The sequence below is a fragment of the Tympanuchus pallidicinctus genome, unplaced genomic scaffold (genome assembly GCF_026119805.1).
Source record: "Tympanuchus pallidicinctus isolate F22 unplaced genomic scaffold, pur_lepc_1.0 scaffold15, whole genome shotgun sequence".
NCBI lineage: Eukaryota > Metazoa > Chordata > Aves > Galliformes > Phasianidae > Tympanuchus > Tympanuchus pallidicinctus.
Genome location: NW_026294669.1, coordinates 17537737 through 17564436, shown reverse-complemented (window position 1 = coordinate 17564436; position 26700 = coordinate 17537737). Strand labels below are relative to the sequence as shown.

The following is a 26700-nucleotide window of genomic DNA, read 5'->3' as shown; positions in this document are numbered from 1 at the left end:
CTGGCTTGAGGTTGAGCAGTAGCTCTAAATGAAAACTGTTCCTGTGCAGGAAGAGTGTGAAAAAGAAATCACTATATATCAGAATTGTTCACATATGTGTATAGTTGTATTCTTATATAATATAAAATACTAAATTAAGGGAAGTTTGAGATTGTAATACACTCAAAATGTGAGAGAAGTGGAAAAAGAGGCACAGGCACTGAATGTACCAATTATGTTTGAGGTTCTCATATGGGAAAGCATGGCCAGGTTTAAGACTTCAAAGTACACTATCCCAGCTGAGCATCTGTTCATCTGTTCCCTTTAAGAGTGAACAGCACTTTGGCCATGCAAATCAAACCCATGGTGAGTTGTGTACAGTCTGAGCAGTGTGCAATAACCTACCTGTGGCCTTTGTTATTAATGATACAGAGCTGTAAACCCACAGTGTACCACACAGAACTAAAAACTCAGCTCTCCCAAAAAGGCATTTAACTTCTTTAACTGAAGCTACAAACGTCTCCCAGCTTTATTCCTAAAATTCCTAAGGATCCAAGATTTAGATTTTTGTAGACACTTCATTTCCTACATAGCTGAAAGATCTAGAATAAAGAAGGAAGAGATCCTTCTGGCAAATTCAATTTGATGCACAGTACTGATTTGCTCAGAGAAGACAGTGCTTCATGTCTACCAAAGGAGTTTTTTAGGCCTTCTTCAGTCTGATTCCTCACTTCTGAACACTGGCCATTTTGATTTAACATTCTTTCAAAGTAGTTTTGTATGTGATATACATGGTGATAGAGCTCTCTGCTTAGCCCTATAAAAGTCATGACAGCCTTCTTTATGCTTCAGCATCAAACATATGTATTTAGCACCAAGAATATTACCTGAATGGATAGTGTTTATCCTACTGGCATAGATCACATTTCTGCCATTTTTAAGAATATTCCTAAAATAAGAATCTTGTTTGTTTTCCAGAGTGCTGTATTTCTAATCACATTTTATGTACTTTGTTTTATGAGATAAATGAAACTTCCAGGAGATATCTCCATGTTTTTCAACTACCAAAATTAATTCTCTTTGGACAAGGAAATTTCTCAATTAAATAAATTCAGAATCTTGAATCCTGCCTGTGGACTGTGCACACAAGCACCATATAGGATAATAATTAATTATTCTACGCAAATAACAATGATTTTTGCTATTCAAAGCTTGTATGACAATGTAATCCCCCAAATGAGTTGTCACTTTAATGAAAGGTATCACTATATTTACTGCTTATTCAACAGTTTAGATAAATGTCACCTATAGAAATTGGGCAGGTAAATCCTTCCCTGTGATTTGATTGTTAACTTGAAAGTATCTGCTTGAGTCTGAATGCTTTAAGTAATTATCTGAATGCTAGCACAAATTTTCTGCAAAATTTAGGTTGAAATGTAACTTTTCCTCCTCCTCTTTCATTTACAGTGAAGGTTGCTCTTTTGTTTGCTTAGTTATATTTTTATGCTAAAAAAAAAACCAAAAAACAAGACAAAAAAAAAAAAACCCTCAAACTAAAAAATGCTATGTACCTATTATTTTTTTTAATGAAATTAAAATTCTTGGGCTCTTACATGCAACTTCATTTGTAAATACTTTTCATGCAAGTATTTTTAAGGAATATAACATATAAAAAGATGACTAGAGGAAAAATTAAAGTCAAACGTTTGGCATGAAGGTGTATGTAGTATCGCCTATTTTCTGCTGCCATCGTGTGGCTACTTTGGATCAGGTTTTAGTCTACACAATTACAAATGGTAATATTTTACTGCACTTAAAATCTATGGTTGATGTGACATTGCTGGAATTGCTATTGTAATTCCCTTAACTATGATTTACATTATTCAGCATGCTTATTATGTGCACTATTTTGACCAACTGCGTGTTTATGACCATGAGTAACCCTCCGGACTGGACCAAGAATGTAGAGTAAGTTGCACATTTTACTCAAAGATATCTATGCCTCTGACAGTTCCTCAGTAAGTCAATATGCTTGCAACTGCAGTTGTGTGCTGGCTGGAACTATCATGAAATAGTAATAGTATTTCCTCTCTATACTATGTAGAAATATTGGATAATTATTCAAATCTATTTCTGGGAGAATATTTGGGTTGACAAAAATAGAAGTTATTTATGGATATTGTTGTACTTGGATTCCACTAGTTCTTTATTATCTTCATGGTTTAGCATCTACACCGTGTGTTAATGCCGCTACATTAAGAGTAGAACTGTGGCTATTTGTAGATGCCAGGTAAAGACAGCATATATCCACATGTATTCTTAAAGTGCAATGTATTCTTAAAGTGAAACTTTATGTGCATGCTTGTATTCTCCCTTTTCTAAAGTTAATACTAGTAGGATTCAATTTTAGTGGTTCTGACAGTATCCAGTATCTTATGCTCACAATGTTCTTGGATCACAGAATGGATGTAGTATAATTTTAAACTGAGTGTCACTGATAATTTTAAAAAAATGTTATATATTTTATGGTTTTATTTCTTTGATTTATGCATAAGATCAGTAATTCTGTATTTAATGTGCATGAATTCAGAAATATATACAGTAAGTATAAAGCATGTCAGAAGACACTGCTTTTTACCACATTTCTTTTCAGTGCAAGTGTAGAATATTACTTATCTCAATTAATTTTTCTGATATTTTCCAGGTACACCTTCACTGGAATATATACGTTTGAGTCGCTTATAAAAATTATTGCAAGAGGCTTTTGCTTAGAAGATTTTACTTTTCTTCGAGATCCATGGAACTGGCTCGATTTCACTGTCATTACCTTTGCGTAAGTTTTTGTTTTTTCCTTTTCTTCGAAAGTGAAGGGCAAAAAGGGCATGAAATTAGTATCAATACATATCAATTTTATCAAATAGAAATACTTCTATGAATTTACTTTGTCTAAAACAATTTTCACATTCTAATGTGAATATATTGATGTAAAACATAAATACTGTGGAAGCCATTAGTTCAGTTAGTATTAGGCTAATTTCATGTCCTGCGTTTTTTTCTCTGAGCAGAAAAGGAGCATCCCTTTGACTTCATTCCACAAACTTACCAATCTAGTCTAGATAAATTTTAGGCTTTCAAAGTTAAATCACTGTGATTCACTTCAGAGAAGTTAAAATTAACTGAAGGCCCTGAAAGCATATTAATGCAAGGCAAACTGCAATGAAAGGTAAACCTCTGACTGTTGCTATTTAATTTTTTGCTAAAAACGCCAAAGTGGTCTTGATGAAAGACCCAAGTAAGTAGCATAAACTTTGCCTAAATTCTGAATAACTGTGATTTAATCCTACAGGTATGTAACAGAATTTGTAAACCTAGGCAATGTTTCAGCTCTTCGAACTTTCAGAGTATTGAGAGCTTTGAAAACTATTTCTGTAATCCCAGGTAAGAAGTAACTGGTGTAAGGTGTTAGGCCCCTTGTACCTCCCAACTGTTCCTTTTTATCCTGTCATTGTGTTTGTGTGTGAACTCCCCTATTACAGATATGTGACAGAGTTTGTGGACCTGGGCAATGTCTCAGCGCTGAGAACATTCAGAGTTCTCCGAGCTTTGAAAACAATATCAGTCATTCCAGGTGAGAGCTAGGTTAAACACTGAGGCTGACTGTTGTTCCACAGAGGCTATACTCACGCTTTTGAAGCATAAGCCTTATTTCTTTCCACAAAAAAAAAAAAAAAGAAAAAAAAAAAAAGCAGGAATCGGAAGATATCAGAATTTACTGAAATCTCTGATTCATTGCTTTTTAACATGAGCTCTTTTGAAATCAGCCTTTGAGTTTAACAGATTCTTGCATGAGACATTGCAATACAAAGCGTGTGTGGTTTTCACCTTCTGATGTCAAGCTTTCTTCTCCACATTCAATGAATATCAGTTACCCTGAAGTTTTCTTACCCATATGTATTTTACCTACATGATGTTGTGTCGTATTTGTTGTGGATTTTGTGTCTTAAAAATAGAACTGTTTTAAATGTTGATTAAGTAACAAAGTTAATGGAATAAGATAATAAAGAATAGCATGGGCATTGCATGGGGGATTTATTATCTTAAACTTCTATGATTTTCCAAACCATCTCCAGTTTTATAGCATTAAATTTAACTGAATTTTTTTATAAACAGGCTCTTTACTACTGTCTTCTAATTCTAGTATGTTATAAAACTGTTAATAGCAAAGGTTTGGGGCAAGAGGTATTGACAAACAAAAAGAAAGAAGACTTTTCTTCAAGATTCATGTATAGCATGAATAACAAAGTCACTTGTTTTAGTATTAAAACAAGTATTTTGAAATATATGCAACTCATTCCATTTACTGTTTCAAATGAACATACACTTTGGCTTTTTATTCATTTTCACAAGTGAAAAAGCTCTTCACAAAAGTGTTATTTCACAGACATTATGATCATTTATTTGGGCTTTTGCATGAAATCTATAACTTTACTGGGAGATACTGTCATTTTTTATGCTTTAAAAATCTTTTGAACACCAGAATAAAAATTCCTTTACATTTTCAGGCTTGAAGACTATTGTGGGAGCCCTAATTCAGTCTGTGAAGAAGCTCTCGGATGTTATGATCCTGACTGTGTTTTGTCTGAGTGTATTTGCACTAATAGGGCTGCAGCTGTTCATGGGCAACTTGAGGAATAAATGTCTGCAGTGGCCTCCAGAAAATTTCACTCTGGAAACAAATATAACTTCCCAGCTCAACAGCACCATTGGTGAAAATGGTACACTGGTTAATTCAACAGTGACTCCATTTGACTGGAAGGGGTACATTGAGGATGAAAGTAAGTACTGTCAGCATAATTGTTATTAAAATGTTCTATAAATGGCTCAGTTCTTAAGAATAAGATATATCTCAAAGCAAGTTTATCAAAGACTATTGTGTCATTTCTGACAGATATCAGAGACTTCTGACTTCCAGTGAGAGAATCCAGTGAAGTGCTTAGAATTATCACCACACATCCATTCTTGTACTTCACCACTCCCATACTTAGAAAAGTTTATTTATGGTCTGACATAACTTTATGTTGAAATTTAAGTTTATTGTTCTTATCAGCTTCACCACAGGCCTGAAAAATAAATTATTCCCCAACCTTAATCAGTGTCTCCGAGATATTTAGAGACTGCACTCAAGTTACCATGCTCTGTTCTCTTCACTTTCAATCTTTTTTCCATCATGTTTTTTCTCTGAAGATTTATTTTTTAGATCTAAATCTCTCTTCTGTATTCTTTCTTGCTTATAAACATCCTTCTTATGGCACAGAAGCCACATCCAAGCATTTCACCTCCCTGTGTCGCCTGCTGGTTGGGTTAAGCTGGCAAGAGGCAGTCTAGAAGGACTGTGCTGCAGCATAGTAACTTGTGCTTTATATATCTTCCGCTAGTGTTTGCCTTTGTTTACAACTCTAGCATCATTAAATCAAGTTCAGCTTGTGATCTTCCTGCCTCCTGAATCTTTTACAGACATTAAACGCATTAGGTTTTCACTTTGTATTTGCACAGTTCACTGTTCCAGCCTGAAAAGCGCCGTTTTCTCTGACCATCTTTGTGACTCTCCTGGATCTTTTAAATTGTAATGATTTCCTGAGACCTACCTGTCACCCTTATGAGATCAGTATCATTCACAAATTTGACAAGATCATATTAGTTAAAATCTTGAGTAGCACTGATCTCAGACAAGTCTCCTCAGAACTCATTTTGATGCATCTTTCCATTTTGATCATTTCCTATCATATGATTTTCCAAGCTAATACGGATAGTTTGGCAAACTGAAAGTAAACAAACAAATGTATTTCAATACAGTGAAATGTGAGATTGCAAACCTAAGATCCTTGCTTTAAATATCAGTACTGGACAATTTGTAGCAAGACAGGTTCACATGCATAAAGAGTGTACTTGGTAGCATACATCATCTCTAAGAATGAAAAAATTGAAAGGAAGAAGGAAAAGTGAGAGGAAAGGGAAAATTAATAACAGTAGTTAGCTGTGAGAAAGTGCTGGGGTCCCCAGGTGAGTTTCATCCCCTAAGTGTTCTTTCTGGTGCAGCAGGTGATTACCCCATACTACTTTTCCCATAGTAACCATATATTTTTCATTAGAGTCTGCTCATACTCCCTGTGGGTTTTTCATACTTACAAAGCTATTAGCACTAATTGGAACATGCTTTGATCAGGGTGGGTTCTGAATGACCAGTTGAATTTTAAGCTCATACATGCATGTTATAAGGTCACCTAATACAAACCAAAAGCTACAGCAAATAAGTAGGAAAAAGCTGGAGGGGGAAGGGGATGATTTTCACACTGGGGACAATTGCTTTCCATGAACACCTGCTGTAGCAATGCTGTATTTGCAAACATATTTCAAAAAAAAACAAAAACAAAAAACCACCATGAGAATAAATGAACAAATGAAAAACAGGAGAACAAAGGAAAAGTAGTGCCACAGAGGCATTGCAAAGCACTGTCACAGCAGCTTGTGTGAAAGGTTGCAGAGCTGCAAGTGAGAGGCAAGATGCAGAAATGTGATTAGAACGTCCTCAGCAAGGCACCTAAGGCACTTTGGAGCAGACAGGACTCTAACAAATTGAGACTGAAACTCTGCAGTCAAAAGCTAAATGGTATCCTGTTCACATAAATAAATTATTGACTAGGAAGGCAGTATTACCCCTGTATTTAGCACTGCTGCAGTTGCTACTGGAATACTATAAAAAGTTCAATTTAGATGGAATGTTGAAAAAAATGGGGGATGTGCTGAAAAGAGTACAGTGATTAACAGGCTAGAAAACATGCTTTATACCAAGATAGGCCAGAAGCTCAACCTACTTAGCATATCAAAGAGAAAGTTTAAGGGGTGATCTGATCACAGTTAAGAAAAACCTCATGGGGAACAGATATTTCATCACAGACATATCTTTGATCTCACAGGCAAAGATATAACAGGTACAATAGCTGTATGTCAAAGGCAGTTTTCAAATAGAAGTAATTCTAACTATCATCATGCAACTGATCAGTTACCTCGATTGACTTCCATCTAAATTTCTTAAATTAGGATGTAATCTTGTGAAACAACACTTAAACTTGTGAATACAGAGAGGTCCCATGCTGTAGTGTACAGCAAAGATTAAGCAAGGGAGACTGCATGTTTCAAGGTCAGACTTCATTTTCTATCTCTTTTAACAAAGAATCTATAAACTAAAGCTCTGATTTCATTTGGCTTCAAGGAGATCCAAAGTCCCTTGAAAAATCTTGCTGCATTAATTATAGAAAATACTTTAATGAATGGCTCCTTCAACCTGTGGTGTTATTTACATAGAAATTCATATTTGTTATGAAATTATGAATCTTATTATGAAGATAATAAGCTTTTCCTTTCTTACAGACAGTTTCACAGAAAAGAAATGATCTTGCATCTTCCTGTTCTTTTTTCACATTGGCCATTGGGATATGGAAGTGGTTCTTAAACTAGTTGTTTTGCAGGAGAGTAAGAAAGGTCTTAACTGGAACTCAATGCAGTACAATGGCTCTGTCTAGTAGAAATTATAATTGTTTTAAATGGCTAATAGTTGTGTATATTGCACAAAAAAAGGCATATAAGCCATGTGTTTTCCTCTGAGCTCAATTTTGGGAATATCAGTTAGAGAGACTTAATGTAGGCATTGCTGTCATGAATGAGCCAAACACTCTCTTTTCCCATGTTCAGAGATATGGAATCTGATAAAATTAATGGTAGATCCATTTATCTCATTAAGTCTTTCATAAACAAAGTTTTCTGGGAAATAAATATTGCACTGACTGACCAAAGACACATTTTAGTTATTAATTATTGTTTCCTAATATACATTATGTGTTTCAAGGCATGTTGTGGTACATACTAGGTAGACTGTTAGAGCAATTCTAAAATCTGTTGCTGCTTCTTATAGAATTATTCATGTGATGCTTACATTATGTACTCTTCTGCTGAACTGCTCAGCTCAAGAACATGAGATCAAATTGTCTTGGCTTAGCAAAGTCTTAAGGGATGTCTCTGTGCCAGCTCTGTTCTTTCTTTCCTTGTAATTGAGTTGAAATATCTATTCTCTCTTTGCCTCTTTCTTTTAGTGCTCTCTCCGCACTTTTAGTTTTTAAATAAAGATGTTTATTTCATCTTAAACATATTGCCAGTGAGTCTTCTATGAAGTAGATGGAAACTGCCTAAAAGAAATAAATGGGCTGATCAGGTAGGTGCGGAACTCTCGAAGACCAAGTCTGATAGAAAAGACAAGTCATCTCCTCAGTCGCTTGAAAGGATTTAGAAGCTGCAGTCAGCAGTGCATAGAGATGCATGATATTTGCCTGAAATCCAGAGGAATGGAGTCTCAGGGCCAGCCCAGATGCTTTTCTAGATGTCCTAGTACAAAATCGTTGTTGGACGAGTTTGGTAATGCTGACCCCACAACGTATGGGTTTGTCTCTTCAGTAGTGTTGCAAATGCTTCTTAAGTACGCTTTCTGCTTATCTGATGCCAGATGATCTTGCAAGAGCTGCAAGTTTCCTGCTTTCCTTTGTGCTGGGTTTCACAGGGGTTTCATCCTTGTCCTGTCACTGAGTGTTCCTCCTCATTAACTGATGATTTTTCTCAGACTATTTACTTATAAGCACAGACTTTTCTTCAATCTGTGTGAAACATCTCAGTATTTGTTTCATGAAATAACAATTATGCTCAGTCATTACCCTAAATTTACCCAGACAACTGTAAGTTCCCTTGAACTGAAGTACTTGCCTGCCAGGGATTTTTTCCACATTTTCTCTCCAAATAAAGGGAAACCAGCCATGTGCCTTGAATGTAGCGAGAGCCTTTTCACGTCACACTGGCAAAATATCATTGTGAATTTTGCATTTAGTTAGGGGCATGTACTTACACAGTTTTGTTCAGCTTGTGTTGTTAGAACAATTTTCCTGTCATGACAATATTTTGAGCATTTGTATCTGCCATCCTGCATAATGTAGTTGTATCAGAGTATGCAGAGAAAGCCTATTGGCTATTGCCTGTGAAACTGGCAGGTCAGCAGGCTTCACAGCACATCTTGTCCAAAGTTTTCACACCAGCCTTCTTCTAGTGGTTTGGTTCAACTACTGCAGTGCTGTTAACGAATGACTGCCCTTTGTATACTTTATCAGGTCAGGTTTGTGTTCTTCCTAACCAGCTGTTAAGTTCCAACATGTTTTAAGCACGATTAGCTGACATCATGCAGAATAAGGTTTCTTTCAAATGGGTCAGCTGTGGTCAGCATCAAGCCAGCTAACTTTCCTACTTGCAGGTCAACACATTGCAATTCTGCAGTGCATGCCAACCCAACACGACAGCAGCAGCACACAGGAGACTGTACCCTGTATGGCCGAGTAGATATTGAAACTGACTCCTTCACAGTGTCAAACACGACCTACATACAGCTGCTAACCTATGGCCTACCTCCTGCGGCCAGCAACATGTTATGCCTATGACTGGTGGCATCTCCTCAAACCCAATACTCAGTGGTAACCTTCTTCAAGTTTCTGTAGCAGCTTGACTTCACCAGCACAGTATATGCAGCTACAGCCAAGTTTGAGCTCAGTTGTGCTGGTAGTACTTCAGTTGAGGCCATTTTAAGGAGACCAGCAGGTCAGCTCTGTGGAGCAGAAAACCAGTGGGAGTTTTAATTCTCCTCAGGCAGCAAAAAAGGAACAGTTCAAAAGTGCAGCAGCTGCAGAAGTGCTATTGTAAAAGTCTGCTTTGAGGAGAAAAAAAACAAATTCAAGTAGATAGTGAATGTGCATCGTAATAGGCACAACTTTTTGCTCATCATCTCTTTATTCTTCTAAGGACAGATAGGTCAATGTTGTTGCTGTCTAAACCATCTGAAAAGCCCCTTAAGTTCAGGATTACTAAACAGCTTTTGAGATACTTAGTTACAGAGTGATTTGGTGGAACCTTCCCATTATTTCTTTCCCAAGGTTATAAATAATTTCATCATATATACATATCACCTACCTACACAAATGAATATTGCAGTTATTTGATTTAGATATATACTGAACTGTATACCAATCATAAGTCGCACTGCAGACTGTGAGTGCCCATAATAGTGAGAGCCCTTGGGAGCCAGATGATTTTTGCAGAGTTCACTTATCATAGAATCATTAAGGCTCAAAAGGCCTTCAAGATCATCTATTCTAACCATCAGCCCATTCCTGTTCTAAACCTTGTCCCTCAGTGCCACATCTACTCTTTTCTTGAAAATCTCCAGGGGTGGTAACTCCCTGGTCAGCCTGTTCCAATACCTCGCCGTTCTTTCAGAAAATAATTTTTTTTGTAATATCCAACATGAACCTCCCCTGGTTCTACTTTAGGACATTCCCTCTCATCCTATCGCTGTTACCTGGGAGAAGAATCTTCTTCATCAGAACCTCCACTCAGCTAGTTGTATAGAGTGACAAGATTTCCCCTGAGCCTTCTCTTCTCCAGACTGAACAATGCCAGTTTCCTCAGACATTCCCCATAATACTTGTGCTCCAGATCCTTCACAGCTTCATTGCCCTTCTCTGGACACGTTTCAGGTCCTCAATATTGTCCTTGTAGTGAGGGAAATACGAGATAACTGCCACATGCGTTAGTAAGTGGCCAACTGGAACTTTTGTCAGTGCTGATCAGAAAGTTTCCCTCCTTAAAACAAATTATCAGTACCTTTCTTTTTTCAGCTACAATTTAATTGTAAGTGTACAGTATAATGTCGTAAGTTTTTAGTTAGTTCATTGGTCAGTCTGAAAGGAGAATGGTAGAATTCATTTACATCCAGCAGCGTTCTTTGGGATTTTTAGTGCATTTTGGTATTTTAACAATAAGCTGAGAGATGACTTTTAGTGCAATTTGTGGTGGCATTTACTCCAAGTTACACTCCTGCTGAAACAATGCTAATATTCATTTAAAGATGTATCTGAAATCATATTATTTATAGATCTGGACTATTTGTTTCATAGAGCTTCAGTTGTTAAAAACAAAAGAACAAACCCACAGATTAATATTCAGAATTTTATTAATTTTTTGGAAATTCTTTCCTAAACAGGTCATTTTTATTTTCTGGAAGGGCAAAATGATGCTCTCCTTTGTGGAAACAGTTCTGATGCTGGGTAAGACAAATTTTTGAGAGATTTTTTTCACAGTGTATAAATTAGATCCATCTTAAGGTATACATCGTATATTTTGAGCGAATATATTCTTTCACATAAGAAGTGATATTAGGATTTTGCATTGCGATTTGGATCAGAATTCCTGATCCATTGGCAACGTTGTACACCATTGAGCTCAGTGAACTGCTTAATGAGCTTAGTATTTGCATGGCTGAATCAGTAATTTGCAATTAATGTAGCTACTGCTGGGCATGAGAAGCAACAGATGGCACAGCTAGAAAACACCAGCTATGTTCCAGTTCCTGCTGCATGCAGGAGTACTATCACATTCAGTAGCAGGCAGTAGTTTTCACAATGACATTAGTTACAGCGTTAATAATTAAAGGAATTGTTTGATTTACATTTCAGAAGTTTAGATTCAGCTTTTCATAGTAGGTTTTTATTTGTGCCTTTCCTGTATAATTTTTTAGTGTTCTTTAAAAATTCACGATTATAAATCACAATTTCTGGTGTTTCTAGTCTGATTAACCAAAGAAAAATACACTTTTAATCACAATCTTTTGTATGTTCCAATTGATAATACTAAAATAACTATATAAGATGACAGCCAGTTTGTCTTTGCAGGCAGTGTCCAGAAGGTTACACGTGTGTGAAAGCTGGTAGAAATCCCAATTATGGCTACACAAGTTTTGACACTTTCAGCTGGGCTTTCTTGTCACTGTTTCGTTTGATGACCCAAGACTTCTGGGAAAATCTTTATCAGCTGGTGAGAATTTTGTTATGGGTGATAGACTAAACATGTTTTTACCTGTAATGCAAGAAGTCTAAAATCAGTTATGTTATCTTACTTTTCAAAGTATAAGAAACAGAACTTTGTCTACCTATTCTTGCTTATGAATTCATTTTTGTTTCCAGACACTACGTGCTGCTGGGAAAACATACATGATATTTTTTGTTTTGGTGATTTTTCTGGGCTCCTTCTATCTGATCAACTTGATCCTGGCTGTGGTTGCCATGGCTTACGAAGAGCAGAACCAAGCAACCCTGGAAGAAGCAGAGCAGAAAGAGGCAGAATTTCAACAAATGCTGGAACAGCTAAAGAAGCAGCAAGAAGCAGCTCAGGTATAATTTAATGGCTTAATAAAGCGCATAACAGGAATTCTTGTGGAGATACTTAAATCCCTGTTTTTTGAATTTGGAGATTAAAACCACTGTGCTGGACTTTCAGTATTGGAGTTAGCTCAGAGATTTTCTCTTCTGCATTGTACTGAGAACAACTGAGGCATAGTCAAGAATATTCAGAACCAGGAATATATTGTTATGTTTTTCTTTAGTCATCAGTACAGTTTGTAAGTGATAAGACTTTGGGGGTGAGGGAGTCTAAAAATTCTGTACAAGTAAAATTTAACTGTTTTGATGTCATGGTTTGCTGAGTGACATGAATTCATTCTGTGATGTGACAGGCAGCAGCAGTGGCAGCGGCGGCAGTAACAGCATCTGCAGAGTCCAGGGAACCCAGTGTCGCGGGAGGAGCAGGTGGGCTTTCAGAAAGTTCCTCAGAGGCTTCCAAATTGAGCTCAAAGAGTGCCAAAGAGAGGAGAAATAGAAGGAAAAAAAGAAAACAGAAAGAACAGTCTGGAGGAGAGGAAAAAGATGAAGATGAATTTCACAAGTCTGAATCAGAAGACAGCATCAGAAGAAAAGGTTTCCGGTTATCTATTGAAGGCAATAGACTGACATATGAAAAGAAATACTCTTCTCCACATCAGGTATTGCATATTGCATGTGTTATTTTTGATAGAAGCATATATTTAAAGCATCGTAGGCTGTTATAAAGCAAGTTTCCTGGTACAGTAATGTGAACCTACTGCTTAAAGAAAAGAAACCAGGATTTTCATTAAATTTTCTCATTCTTGTTTGCACCTGAGAGAAAGTGCTGTAGGGGCTAGGCTGTCTTGTAAAAAAAGACAAAACATCAGAGTGAAATTTAACTTCATATACCTGCTCTTGTAAAAACATTGTTCAAAAATTATATTAAAAATATTCTTCAGCTGATTCAGTTAGTTTCTTAGAGTGATTATACACTTTCTGTTCTTATTAAGATGTTATGGTGTCTTTCCATTATGGTAGCCTTACATTTTCCTCCTGCTTCGATGATTTTGGAGGTTGGTTCAATATGTGAAGGATGCTGCATATATGAAAAACATGCATGTTTATAATGCATTTTTGCTTGATAGATATTGTTCAACCACCCAGCTACTTTAGCAGACATTAGGAACAAATTTCATTAGTGCTCAAAACTGGTTTTGTTTTCAAAATCCATGAGCAGAGGTATTTCTTCTTGCAAAATATGGTGAACGTACAAAATATTCACAGTAGCATTAACTTCTGCTAAAAGTGGTTAACATTATGTAAGAAAAAAAATGAAAAAGATATGTGGTACTAATGGCAATACTAAGTTTGAAGTTTTCAGTTAATAATCACAAATTTTGTTTGCCTACAGTCTTTGCTGAGCATTCGTGGCTCCCTGTTTTCCCCAAGACGCAACAGCAGAACAAGTCTTTTCAGCTTCAGAGGTAGAGCAAAGGATATAGGATCTGAAAATGACTTTGCTGATGATGAGCACAGCACTTTTGAAGACAATGATAGCAGAAGAGATTCTCTCTTTGTGCCGCGCAGACACGGTGAACGGCGCAACAGTAACATTAGTCAGGCCAGTAGGTCATCCAGGATGCTGGCAGTGTTTCCAGTGAATGGGAAGATGCACAGCACTGTGGATTGCAATGGGGTGGTTTCCCTGGTTGGTGGACCATCTGTTCCTACATCGCCTGTTGGACAGCTTCTGCCAGAGGTGATAATAGATAAACCAGCTACTGATGACAATGTAAGAAAGTTTTAAACAGCTTAGGCATCATGGCCTTTTCTTACTGCACCAGCCAGTGTTACCTACAGAATGGAATCCTTGGCAATGCTTCCTGGTTGGTCAAGCTGTGAATGCCCCTGCATCTTGTAAAATCTTTAATAAATTAAACAGATATGATAGTTTGCATTTACTTACTAATATTCTCATAACTAACAAATGCAATTTGCAGTTTCCACATAGTAAAACATTATCTATACATCCACAAAAGCACTATACTGTATTACCAGGCCATGCATTCATTTCTCTGCTATAAATGTCTGGCTGGTTATGGTCCACAAAATCAAAGTTGCTATATGATTGAGAACAGTATACAAAAACGTTATCATATGTCTGCAATCAGTAAGACACTGTTATTACCAGTATATCAAAATTAGCATTATCGGTTAATTTTGATAATATACGATTCTATATCAGACCCACTAAAAATGTAAGGAAGTAGGCAGTTCTTTATTACCGTTTGTTTCTTCTTTCTATATATTTCCATCCTTTGCTGGTGGAGTTCTGTAGTATAAATGCATAGTTAATTGGAATATTGCATTTCTGCACACACTACCAAAAATACAAATTATAAATGTCTGTGTGAACATATTTGCAGCACATATTGCTGTCACTGTGTATGTGTATGCAGATAGGAGAGGAGATCACTGAAATAAATTTCTTAGTTCAAAATTGTCTACTCACATTAATTAGAAATATACTAGCATGAGGAAGCATGAGGAAGTCGTACTTTTCTTACTTGCTACAATTTGTCTAGTGTAAAAAAACTATTATGTCATAGGAAATTGAATATTCTGTCAGCAAGAGCAAGGAAAAAATAGTTTGCAAAAAAAGTACAATTTTTTAAATTCAGTCCTAATTCAGTCCTTTTCATATCTTTAAATAATTCTTCTAAGCTTGAAGGAAAGAAATGCGATAGTTAAGTGAATAAACTCTCACTAAATCTTGAACAGTTAGGTAACTATTGCCTATTATCATTTAAAAATTATCTTAAAGATATTAAAAAGTAAGAAAAGTCTGACAAGATAAAACTTGAAGTGCACGAAGCACGTGTATATGCATATTAATAACAGGGATCTATGTAGTATTTGTCTATTTTATTATTCAAATGTGGTCTCACCTATTACTGTTCCCTGTGTAGGGCACCACTACAGAGACAGAAATGAGGAAGAGAATATCAGGCTCTTTGCATGTTTCTATGGACTATCTGGAAGATCCAGCTTTAAGAGAGAGAGCAATGAGCATTGCTAGCATCCTTACAAACACTGTGGAAGGTGTGTGTTATACATAGCTTAATGCCATATTTTTCCTGAAAATCTGATTTGAAACTTAAAAACTGATTTAAAATACCTTAATAGATACTGTCCAACAAACCAATGAATATTTATCAGTACACTCAGAGGCCTATATTCAATAAAGTCATTACATAAGTAAGCATTTCTAGTTCACTGTTTTGCTACCATCTACCCTGTGCTTGCTGGGACTACAAAGTTCTGTTTGACGACAACAACTGAGGGGACGCTTATACATATTATTAAAAAAACACTTCACTGTACACAAAAAGATAATAGAATATTTTTCAAATATATAACTGTATATACATATTTTTAGTAGTTATATTATTCAGTTATTCTTTAAAAGCTCAGCTGTATGTGATAAAAATGGTTTTTTTTGTACTAGGAATGAATAAAAATTATAAAAGATATGCCACTATAGACTGATAACTTGACTGGTATAACTCATCTAGCCTTGAGAATGCTAGAACAATCATGTGCTTATGAATTTTGCTTTCCCACAGAACTCGAAGAATCAAGACAGAAATGCCCACCGTGTTGGTATAAATTTGCAAATATTTTCTTGATCTGGGACTGCAGTCCTCATTGGTTAAAAGTAAAGCATATTGTCAACTTAGTTGTAATGGATCCATTTGTTGACCTGGCTATTACAATTTGCATTGTTTTAAATACACTCTTTATGGCCATGGAGCATTATCCGATGACTGATGAATTCAATAACGTACTTTCAGTTGGAAATCTGGTAAGTCTGTTGCTTTTTTTGTGTTTATGTTTTTAAAGGAAGTATGTCTGTTTGTTTGTACCTCTTTAGAAAGCAGATTTACTGACCATTTGTTACCCTCCTAATAGATTCTATCGTAACATTTTTGGATTACATAACTTAGAATTCTGTAAAATCAATATTTTCCTGTGTTCTGAAAAACCAAATTAAATATTTAAAAAAAATGGCACCACTGCTACATTAAGTCTATATTAAATAGAAGTTGATTTATGTGGCTACTAAACCAGGAAATGCATTACTTCCATGAAAAAGACACCATGGAATAAATGTGTTTCTTCTTCAATCAATACAATACAAATGTGTAAATTATGAATGTGTTTTTAATTGCTTTCGTCTCTTTGCTCTGTTTCCTGAGTATAGGTTTACAGTCACTAGAAGAGCCATTTAAAGGCATTTCTAGAATTTTCTTCTTTAAATGAACTTTTATGTGGATACGTGGATTGTTCTCTATGCATGCTTATTCTAAGTATGAGAAATGTCCCACAGTAATTATTCTTCTTACAGTCTTTTATATTTTTTAGAGTCAGAAAATTAGTAAGGTAACTTTTTTATCATGTTGTCAACCATATTTTCTCCCTTCAACTTCAAGAAGATAAATTATTAAAGAATTCAGTAGTTAATTTTCTGTAGCTATGATGCTTTTGAACTGATAGGTTTGATCACACAGAAGTATCTGAGGCTGCAGTCCTACTTCATCTCTTATTTTAAGAATTGATTTCTTATAACATGATTTTTTAAAATCCTTGTTCTGCAATGAAGGAAAAAATATCTCAGATCAAATAAATAACTACAGAATTCGGAAAGGAAAATTAATAGACAAATTCCTAACCAAATTTCATACACTTATAATAAAGGAAACTCTGAATATGTTGTATTGTAGCAGTTTATCTTGTATGATAGCTTGTATATATATATATATTACAGTCTTACTTGCCAATCAGGAAAATATATAAATATTGGTGAATATTAGACTGGAAAGAGAGTGTGAGAGAGGTTGGCTGTAAGCACCATCCTCTTTCAATCTTACGTTTCTTTCTCAAAGCAGAAGCTATCAGGGTTCTCCTGCTCCCATAGTTTATCTTTAAATGCCCTTGAGAACTTCACTGTCACAATGGTTATGAACTTTATTCCTATTTTCACATGATATTGAAAGACATGGAAAGACAAATAACCAGCACAGTGCAGAGCTCAGCTAGCCTTTAATGGTGGCTTTCATACTTTCTTATCCTATAAGAAATTCTAATACTCAGAATCACAACTGCTTTCTCTTAAACCTACTCAGGCTCAGTACCTTGGTGGCTCCCTAAATATGATTCCTGCTTCATTAAGAATATTGAACTCCACGATAGGAAATTATTATCAGAAATATCATGTTTAAAATGCACTTCTAAATGTTATTTCAGTCCTGACTTAAAAACAGTTGAGCCAATTGGCTTTACTGAGCTTACTGACAACATCCACATGGAAGTTTTTTCAGCTTCTGCAAATTGTCGTATCTCTGTTGATCTCCAGCTGTTATAAATAATCTTATTTCTGTTGAACTGAATGGAATTATTGTAGGGTGTGTAAGCAAAGGAGCTACTCATCAGGAGTCTTAGACTTGGCCTCATTCATAATGCTGTATAATGTAATAAGTGTACCAAAAATTATGTTATGCCATATAATTTCTTGGAAAGCATTCTGGTTTATGCCATGAAAATCAAATTAAGGATATTGTTTGTACAATACATGAGGAAGTCCGTATCCTGATATAATTGAAATTGGATTACAAATGTTATAAACCAGAAGTTTACATAATGTCTTTTTCAGCTTAGAATTTAATTATTTGAAAAAAATTGGTTGGTTTATATGACCTCTGTTAAGGTAAGGTGGTCATAATATATCACCACAGTGAACTGTTTTTAAGTCTCAGTTTTGGATGAGGCCAATTTCCGATAAGTAGCCTGGACAACAGCTAAACCTGCAATATTATAATTTGCAAAAAATAACCATCTGCACTCTGAATTCAGGTCTTCACTGGAATCTTCACAGCAGAGATGTTTCTCAAGATAATTGCAATGGATCCTTACTATTATTTTCAAGAAGGCTGGAATATTTTTGATGGATTTATTGTAACCCTTAGCTTGGTTGAGCTTGGTCTTGCAGATGTAGAAGGGCTCTCAGTTCTTCGATCATTCAGATTGGTAAATATACATCAATTGCACTGATTATTCAATGAGACTTCATTAGTTTGTTTTTTTTCCCCTTAAAAATTTTCATTATTTGCTACGATACTGATCCTGAAGTCTCTTTCAGCAGTACAAATCCATACAAATCCGTATTTGATTACTGTCTTCAGACCTTACTGTCTTCAGCATGAATCAGTAGAGATCCAGAAAAATAAATAGCAATGGGTGTCTTAGCCTATTTCCAATCTATTTATTATATGTACACACTTTAAACATCCTGCTATGCAGACTCTTTAGATAGATGTATCTAAAGAGTGATCCTCTGATTAATATCACAGGAGAAGATCCATTGTGTAAATAACTGCAGAAAAGTAGCCCCATTTATTTTAAAAGATGGACCCTAAATTTTAAACTCTATTTGACAGATTGTTTCTTGGGTTTGGGGGAAAACTATGCTTTGAAGTTATCAAGCTCTAACTTTGCAAAATTTTGTGACTGACCTTTTGAACATCATGCATGTAGAAAAGAACATAAACTTTCAACAGGAGGCATTTTTTTGCAGTAGTGTCTTTCCATAAAAATATCTTTGTATTTTTTGTTTCTGCTTGTCCTAACGCTGTTTTTCTCTTCTTCCAGTTACGAGTCTTCAAATTAGCAAAATCCTGGCCAACTCTAAATATGCTGATTAAGATTATTGGCAACTCAGTGGGAGCTCTGGGAAATTTGACTCTCGTTCTGGCCATCATTGTGTTCATTTTTGCTGTTGTTGGGATGCAGCTGTTTGGGAAAAACTATAAGGAATGTGTCTGCAAAATAGCAAGTGATTGTGTACTTCCACGATGGCACATGCAAGATTTTTTTCACTCTTTTTTGATCGTATTCCGAGTGCTGTGTGGAGAATGGATAGAAACAATGTGGGACTGCATGGAGGTTGCAGGCCAAGCAATGTGCCTTACTGTCTTCATGATGGTCATGGTGATTGGAAACTTAGTGGTATGTAATCAAAACATTTACGAAATACTCTTCAATAACAGAGTGGGTTCAATTCTGAAGAGAACTAAGTGTTCTGGCTCTACTTCAATAAAGCACTTAGGCTGGTAGTTTCAAGTGTAAGAGATTTTTTGGATACAGAACAAAGTATTCTGTACCTCGTGATATTAAAAAGCTAAGATGATGTTAGAGTGAGCTCTTAGTCACATTCTTAATTTGTCTTTTGGCTGTTTCTAAATATTTGTTCTCCAAACAATTTTAGTTTATGGGCTCTTAATAAATCATTTGCTGTAATTTTATTATTATTTATAACATAGGATTAGTCATCTAAATCTTGTTTCTACTGTGTGAAGGAATAAATTAAACAATTTTATGATGCTGAATAGCAAGTTTGTTATCTCAGGTGATAAGATTTTTCTAACAAAATATTTATACGCCATCTGGATTTAAGAATGTGTTTACAGATATTCATCAGTTGAAATATTTTTTTAATAATAAACAAGACACAATTGAAACAAACAAATACCCTCCGTTTTTCATGGGGTAAGAGTTCTGAGGGTGCTTTTATTTTGTTTTTGTGAACTATTGAGATTTCAGCCTTCAATGCTGCTAATAGGACTTTTTAAACAAAGAACAAGTTCTTTGTTGAAATGAATTTTAGAATGTTCTTTTTTCATCTTTCTGCAGGTACTGAACCTATTTTTGGCCTTGCTGCTGAGCTCATTTAGTGCTGACAACCTTGCTGTGACAGATGATGATAATGAAATGAACAATCTTCAAATAGCAGTAGCAAGAATGCAGAAGGGCATAGACTATGTGAAAAGAAAAGTGCGCGAATTCATCCAAAAAGCTTTCGTTAAAAAACAAAAAGCCTTAGATGAAATCAAACCACTTGAAGATTTGAACAACAAAAACAGTTGTATTTCCAACCATACTGCAGAATTGAGCAAGGACCATGATTATATTAAAGATGTGAATGGAACAACTAGTGGCATAGGCACAGGCAGCAGTGTGGAGAAATATATAATTGATGAAAGTGATTATATGTCATTCATAAACAACCCAAGCCTGACTGTGACAGTGCCCATTGCTGTGGGTGAATCTGACTTTGAAAATTTAAATACAGAGGAGTTTAGTAGTGAATCAGACCTGGAGGAGAGCAAAGAGGTATTTAGATACTTTGTGCATTTCTCTTGATCCCTTCTGCATGTTTTTCTTTACTCAGCCCAAGCCAGTGTATTCAGTAATTCACCATTTGTTATTTTGACACTTCTTTATACAGTAAGTGTATAAAAGAGGGTTTAATTCTTGATGAGCAGAAATGTGAGAAAGGGTTAAAAATTACTACAGTTCCAACAGGAGGTAGGATGCAAAGGAATGAGGAACCAAGATAATCAAGAACTGCTTATGACCTATGTTTTGTTGAGAACTGTATTTTAGAAAAACTGTTAATTAGCACTGCTGATTTTAAAGAATTTAATTTTGGTGTCCAAAATGCATGAAAGAGAATGGTGAATTGAAATGAAAAGTAAATATTTTTTCCAAAATGAAAAGGTTTTTAAAGTTTTGAAAAGTGTTTTCAAAATGAATTTGAATGGCAAAATATACTGCAAAGGATGAGTTATGAGTGTTGGATTGCTAGAAGAAAATACTATTTTTATTAAAATATTAAAAAGGCAATATTTAGGTGAAAACAGAATTTAAAAATAAAACCTCTATAAACTGTTTCTCGTGAAAATTAATGACTGAAGCTAAAACTGGATATCTTTACCCATTTTCTTGCTAAAGATATTGTCCTCCACCTGTAGAATACAGCCTTCTATGCTTATCAGTGGTTTTTTTTCTCCTCTTTTCTTTCAGCTGCCACCTCATTTCTATAGTTATATTTGAGCTGTTACCCGCTTTTCAGTAGACTTAACAGGTTGCTGGATATATATTTAAGTTGCACTCTGTCCAGGACAAGAGATCTTTACCACTACTAGTTAGTTGTGGTCGTAAATCTTTGCAGGCTTAGAACCATTATTTATATTTTGTAATTTAAAATCTATTTTTCTTTAATCCTTATTAAGATCGATACTGTACAAAGGAAAATTTAAAAACTGTACAAATTTCCCTTCAGTTTGTCAGCAATTAACTTGCACTGAATACCAGAACAAAAGAACTATTAAATTATTCTGGAAAATACTAATATTTTCCTAAAAGTATTTAATGGAAATTTGTGATTCTTCTTTTTTTTACAGAAGCTAAATATGTCCAGCTCATCTGAAGGCAGCACAGTTGACATTGGACTTCCTGCAGAAGAGCAACCAGAAGCTGAACCTGAGGAATCCATGGAGCCGGAGGCCTGCTTCACTGAAGGTGTCAGAGACAAAAAAAATCCAAACTTATTTATGAAATATGGAACAATTAATTGTCAAAACTAGTTCTTAATATTTGTGTTTAATTATTTACTTTTTTGTCAGTTTTTAAACTATGATTGGAAGCAGTAATGATTTTAGACCATAATTCACCATATGGATATTGAATTTAGTATCTCACACAAAAGAAAGTACAATAAAACATTTGCCCAAGAATTACCATATAGACTTTAATTTTGAATGAATTAATATATTTTTTATTTCTTACTTTATAATTTAGCTTTATGTTGCATGAATTTTTATCTTTTTGCATATACTGTATTGAGCAGTTAATTCTCGATAAATAAGAAATACTTTTTCTCATCCATTAGTTGAATTGTAAATTTCAATTGTCTCATTGTTATGTTTTATTGCTTTGAAGGAGAAAAAGACCATCTAGATGAAAATCCTCTGACCTTTTACTAAGTAGCATAGCTTCTGGAAATGCTGTGTTGTGTTACTAAGTACACACAGCCAACAGTTACGTAATTCAACAAAATCTTTCTTTTTCTCAATACATATGCTGTTGTAAGGCTGTGTACGGAGGTTCAAGTGCTGTCAAGTAAGTGTAGAAGAAGGGAGAGGAAAGCAGTGGTGGAATCTTAGAAAAACATGCTTCAGAATTGTTGAACACAACTGGTTTGAGACTTTCATTGTCTTTATGATTCTCCTCAGCAGTGGAGCCCTGGTGAGTAAAACATGAAGAGAGTATTGTAACTGCTCTCAGAAAACATTGTTTTAACTTAGTTAAAAAGCATGTAATTTCATGTTTTCAAAGGATCAGGACTTTAAAAAACAGGTAGAAAAAGTCTCTTCTCAATAATATGTCCAAAAAGAACAGATATAATTGATTAGAGAATTTAACTCCACAACTGAAACTAATATGCCTGAATCTGGGAGAGGGACAACATGAGAAGAAAACACATTTAGCTTTATTATTTGGGTTTGGTCTCTAGTTTTGCTGGTGTTTATTGATGTGTCTCAAGGAAAATAACTGTCTCCTCTAAGAATAAAAATTTATCATTCATGCTTCTAGCTCAGACTTGTGTAGACTGAAAGGATACATGTAAAAAATGTTGATCATTGTGCGGTAAGTATAAAAAGCCTGTGAGAACAGAATAATGAGATTATGATCATAATATAAATCTATAATAATAAAAGAAACAACACTTATTATATTGTTTTACAAATAAAAACGATGACAATAAATACAGAAATTTGAGATTAACTGACAAATTAAACCCTGAAATAACCTGTAAGTATGTCTAGTATCCACTCAGGGAGATACAATTACCATTCAGTAAATTACTTAAGTTCCTGAATTGTTAAACAAAATTACTTTGCAGTAGTATATTAGAAGCTCCTTTATAGAAAAATACTATAAAGCAGGTATTTGAGCTTTTTGTTGCTGTTGTTTGTTTGTTTTAAAAAAGAATAACTTGTTTTATGATTTATCACTTAAAATTTTCAAAAACTAGAAGGACTTAGCAGCATAAGATCAACTGCTTTGCCATTGTCCTGAAAATTTTACAGCTATGGCCCTGGATTTTGAAAATGGATCTCCCTATATATAAACCAGATTCTCTCAGTAGAATTCACTCCCATCTCTTTGTAGAATCAAAGCTGTTTCTGAGAATTGAAAACAATCTGAGTAGAATAACTGAACAGCAGCAATAAATAAATAAAAATCTCTGACCAGAGTAGTTGTTGCTTTTCCTTCCTGTAAGTTGTAAAATATTTTTCTGTAGAGGAAAAATATACTGAGTTACTAGAAAAGAAACCTTGAAATAAAAGTGATAGTCCCACCTCTGTTCTTGAAGAAAATTTACTCCCTTTCTTTTTATTCCTTGTTGTTAAAACGTAAACTATATGCTGTTGTTAAACATAAAACAAATATGTTTGAATATTTTTCTTACAGGCTTTTGAAGATATATATATTGAACAGCGCAAAACTATCAAGACCATGCTGGAATATGCTGACAAAGTCTTCACTTACATCTTCATTCTGGAAATGCTGCTGAAGTGGGTGGCCTATGGCTATCAAACATACTTTACTAATGCCTGGTGCTGGCTGGACTTTCTGATTGTTGATGTATGTACTGTATTTCCTAGGTGGTATTTTTACTCTTTTTTTTTTCATTACTTTCTCTACAATCATAATATTTAAGTGTATACCACCTAAATTACTTTCCAGTTTAAAAAGTAAGGTAGGTGGAAAAAAAAATCCATAGTTCTTTGTCTTTCATTTTATCCTTACATTACTACTTTTCTATACCACAGAATTAATAATAATATAGTCCAGCTAACAAAGGAATATAACATACTAACTCTCCAGGTATTTGCAGTTATTCTCAGCACTGCTCACACCCACCTTAAGGCCCCATGGCCCCTCTTTCCTTCCTGTGGTCTAAATCACATCCAGCATTCAGATTAATGTCTCTTCTACTAGACCCTTCTTACTGAAAAACAATTGTCCAAAATATCCAACTACAAACTCTGTAGTGCATATGTCTGAATAAAGTTTTTACAAAGAATGCAAAATGCATGTGTAGCATTGGTTGTGTGACTTACTTAGTATAGAAGTCCACAAAATATTATTGAACTTATAATCTTCACGGCTGTGTTTGAAATCAAACTCAATTATCTTTCCTTATGGAGTTATCTAATAGTTTTAAATCTACTGTGCTGTAGCATGAATCATGGGAGACAATTTCTCTATGAATTGATGCAATTTAAAATTAGGATGACAGTTTAAAACAAATGTCCTCAGTTTGCCTCCTTAAGAAAACCTCCAGTGCGCAAAAATGCTTACTGTACCAGTGGTTGGTAAAACTTACAGGAAAAAGAAATATTAAGCAAGTTGACATTTAAAATTAAAATGCATTTTGTCCTGCTTTCAGTGAATTAAGAATGATATAGATATTTTATTTAATTTGGCATTAGATTATTACAGCTTGAAAAATTAAGTTTTTGATAGCATTATGAAGGTACTGTAAAAAAAAAAATCAGATTCCAAAACGTCCTAGTTTTGCAGGTTAGTAAAGATGAGGATTAGCAAGAAGGGAAAAGTTCAAGATTTCACATCTAATACTTGCTTCTAAACACGATTAATGAAGAGCTCCGCTGCAGGCATTTCTTTCCATGTTGGTTTGTGGGTGGGTGTTTTTTGTTTGTTCATTTGTTTTTAATAATTAAATAGTATATTTGACTATTAAAATATATAGGCAAATAGGCAAATAGTATATTTGCCTATTAAAATATTTTTTTCAATAACTAGCTTAGGAATTGGAACAGGATAATGAAAGGCCATTCAGGGGAAATGGAGTGAAAACTGAAATTATTTTGTCAAGAACCATTGTGAATGTAGAGGATATTTATATCTCATTGAGGAAATGCAGGGATGTAGGATACATACAGGCAGGTGAAAACGTGACTTTAGTAGTTCTGCTGCCTATTGGAACTGTTTCTGTGATGACTTTAAAAAAACAGCATATTCCAGGTTAATATCAGCCTGTAAAGTACATAAATTTGGTCATCAGGCTAAAATATTAGTTAGTATAACTGAATATAGAATAATCAATCTACCAGTTTCCAGAGAAAGTTACTCTGTGACCCATCTGTTAACTCAAAACAGGCTTCAATTATTACCTCCTAGCTGTGGGCAATCAAAGGAGTATTATCAACTATAATTACTAATTCCAGCAGCATTGTATAACAGAGGGGGAAAAAAAATTGCCCTCAAATCACTATTAAAATATGAAATTCCTAATTATTAATTTTTTCAGATACTAACTGTTACCTTATGGCATTTTTGTTTAACTATTTACTTATCTTTCTCTTCTTTCTCATTAATTCTCATTTTTTTTATTTAAAAGACTTCGTATTCCTGAAGGAAGTGGTCCAAATTCTTCTAAAATTCTTCTAAAGAAGTTTGTGTCTCACATCTATGGTATGTAAAGTAGTATGTATAATATAATAATTTTTACTTTCCTGTTTTCATATAGGTCTCTTTGGTTAGCTTAACAGCAAATGCATTGGGTTACTCTGAACTTGGTGCCATTAAGTCCCTTAGGACACTAAGAGCTTTGAGACCTCTAAGAGCCTTGTCACGATTTGAAGGCATGAGGGTAAGAAAAAATGAAAGAATCTGAAACTATGCATGCATACAAAGAATCCATGCATGCAGAATAAGGAATGACAAGTCCATGCAGAAAAGCTGCACTATCTTTTTATCTATTGCATATCTTTTACTAACAGATAAGCAAAAAGCTTCATCAATTCACCTAAATCCATATGCAGTATCACATAGCAGTTACATTCATTAAGATTACTTTACTTTCTAGCCAATCTCAGGAGTTCTGCATTTACAGCTTTAAAATTACCGATTATAAACTCTCTCAACAGACTTTTAACAATGAATTAAATAAGCGTTACTCTGCTTATATGAGGATTTAATTTAGCAATAGTTTGTAAAGGTATTTTCTGTTACCAGCTGAAATCATTAATTTTTCTTCATTTATCGTATTTGATAAACGAACTTTGGCCTACCAACACTGGATCTTATTAGATCATACCAGAGATGTATTCATATCAGATAGTGGTTTAAATTTATTTCTGAGTTTGGCTGACTTTAAAGATAAAAGCTTCTAAAATGAGTTTATTTCACTATGAAATTATTATTCTTTTTGTAAATTAAACGTTTTTCTTGCTTCAACAAATTTCTATTCAATACAATGTGTATAAGGTTTTGTCATACTTATTCTGAGTTACTTAGAGGCCCTGCTTACTATACATCTCACTCAAGAAAGCATTAAAACTTTTTTTTTTTCATCTGTTTATGCCTTCTGTTCCTAAAAGCCACTGAATACAAACTAACTCTATATGCATGTCATTGAAATATATTTTAAGAGAATGTGTTTTGCTACTTCATGGAAACATGGGAGGAAATAGCGTGCTAACGAATTTCAGTTCAACTACAA

The 26700-nt window shown here is 34.7% G+C and overlaps 1 protein-coding gene across 6 annotated transcripts in view; it reads left to right on the top strand.

The window, feature by feature from the left end:
- LOC128076841 (sodium channel protein type 1 subunit alpha-like) overlaps positions 1-26700 on the top strand; it is a 247524-nt gene that overhangs the window by 197890 nt on the left and 22934 nt on the right. For 3 of the 6 annotated variants that reach the window (XM_052675066.1, XM_052675064.1, XM_052675065.1), the window contains exons 7-21: positions 4542-4814; positions 11108-11171; positions 11796-11937; positions 12087-12293; positions 12635-12940; positions 13675-14055; positions 15233-15365; positions 15890-16128; positions 18177-18350; positions 18972-19328; positions 20013-20492; positions 21566-21683; positions 22255-22409; positions 23640-23813; positions 25726-25848. In XM_052675066.1, coding sequence (XP_052531026.1) covers positions 4542-4814; positions 11108-11171; positions 11796-11937; positions 12087-12293; positions 12635-12940; positions 13675-14055; positions 15233-15365; positions 15890-16128; positions 18177-18350; positions 18972-19328; positions 20013-20492; positions 21566-21683; positions 22255-22409; positions 23640-23813; positions 25726-25848 — 3326 coding nt within the window. Of the gene's footprint in view, positions 1-1859; positions 1948-2683; positions 2813-3325; positions 3418-4541; positions 4815-11107; positions 11172-11795; positions 11938-12086; positions 12294-12634; positions 12941-13674; positions 14056-15232; positions 15366-15889; positions 16129-18176; positions 18351-18971; positions 19329-20012; positions 20493-21565; positions 21684-22254; positions 22410-23639; positions 23814-25725; positions 25849-26700 lie in introns of those variants that run through there. The other 3 variants (XM_052675067.1, XM_052675068.1, XM_052675073.1) reach the window with 3 other exon arrangements.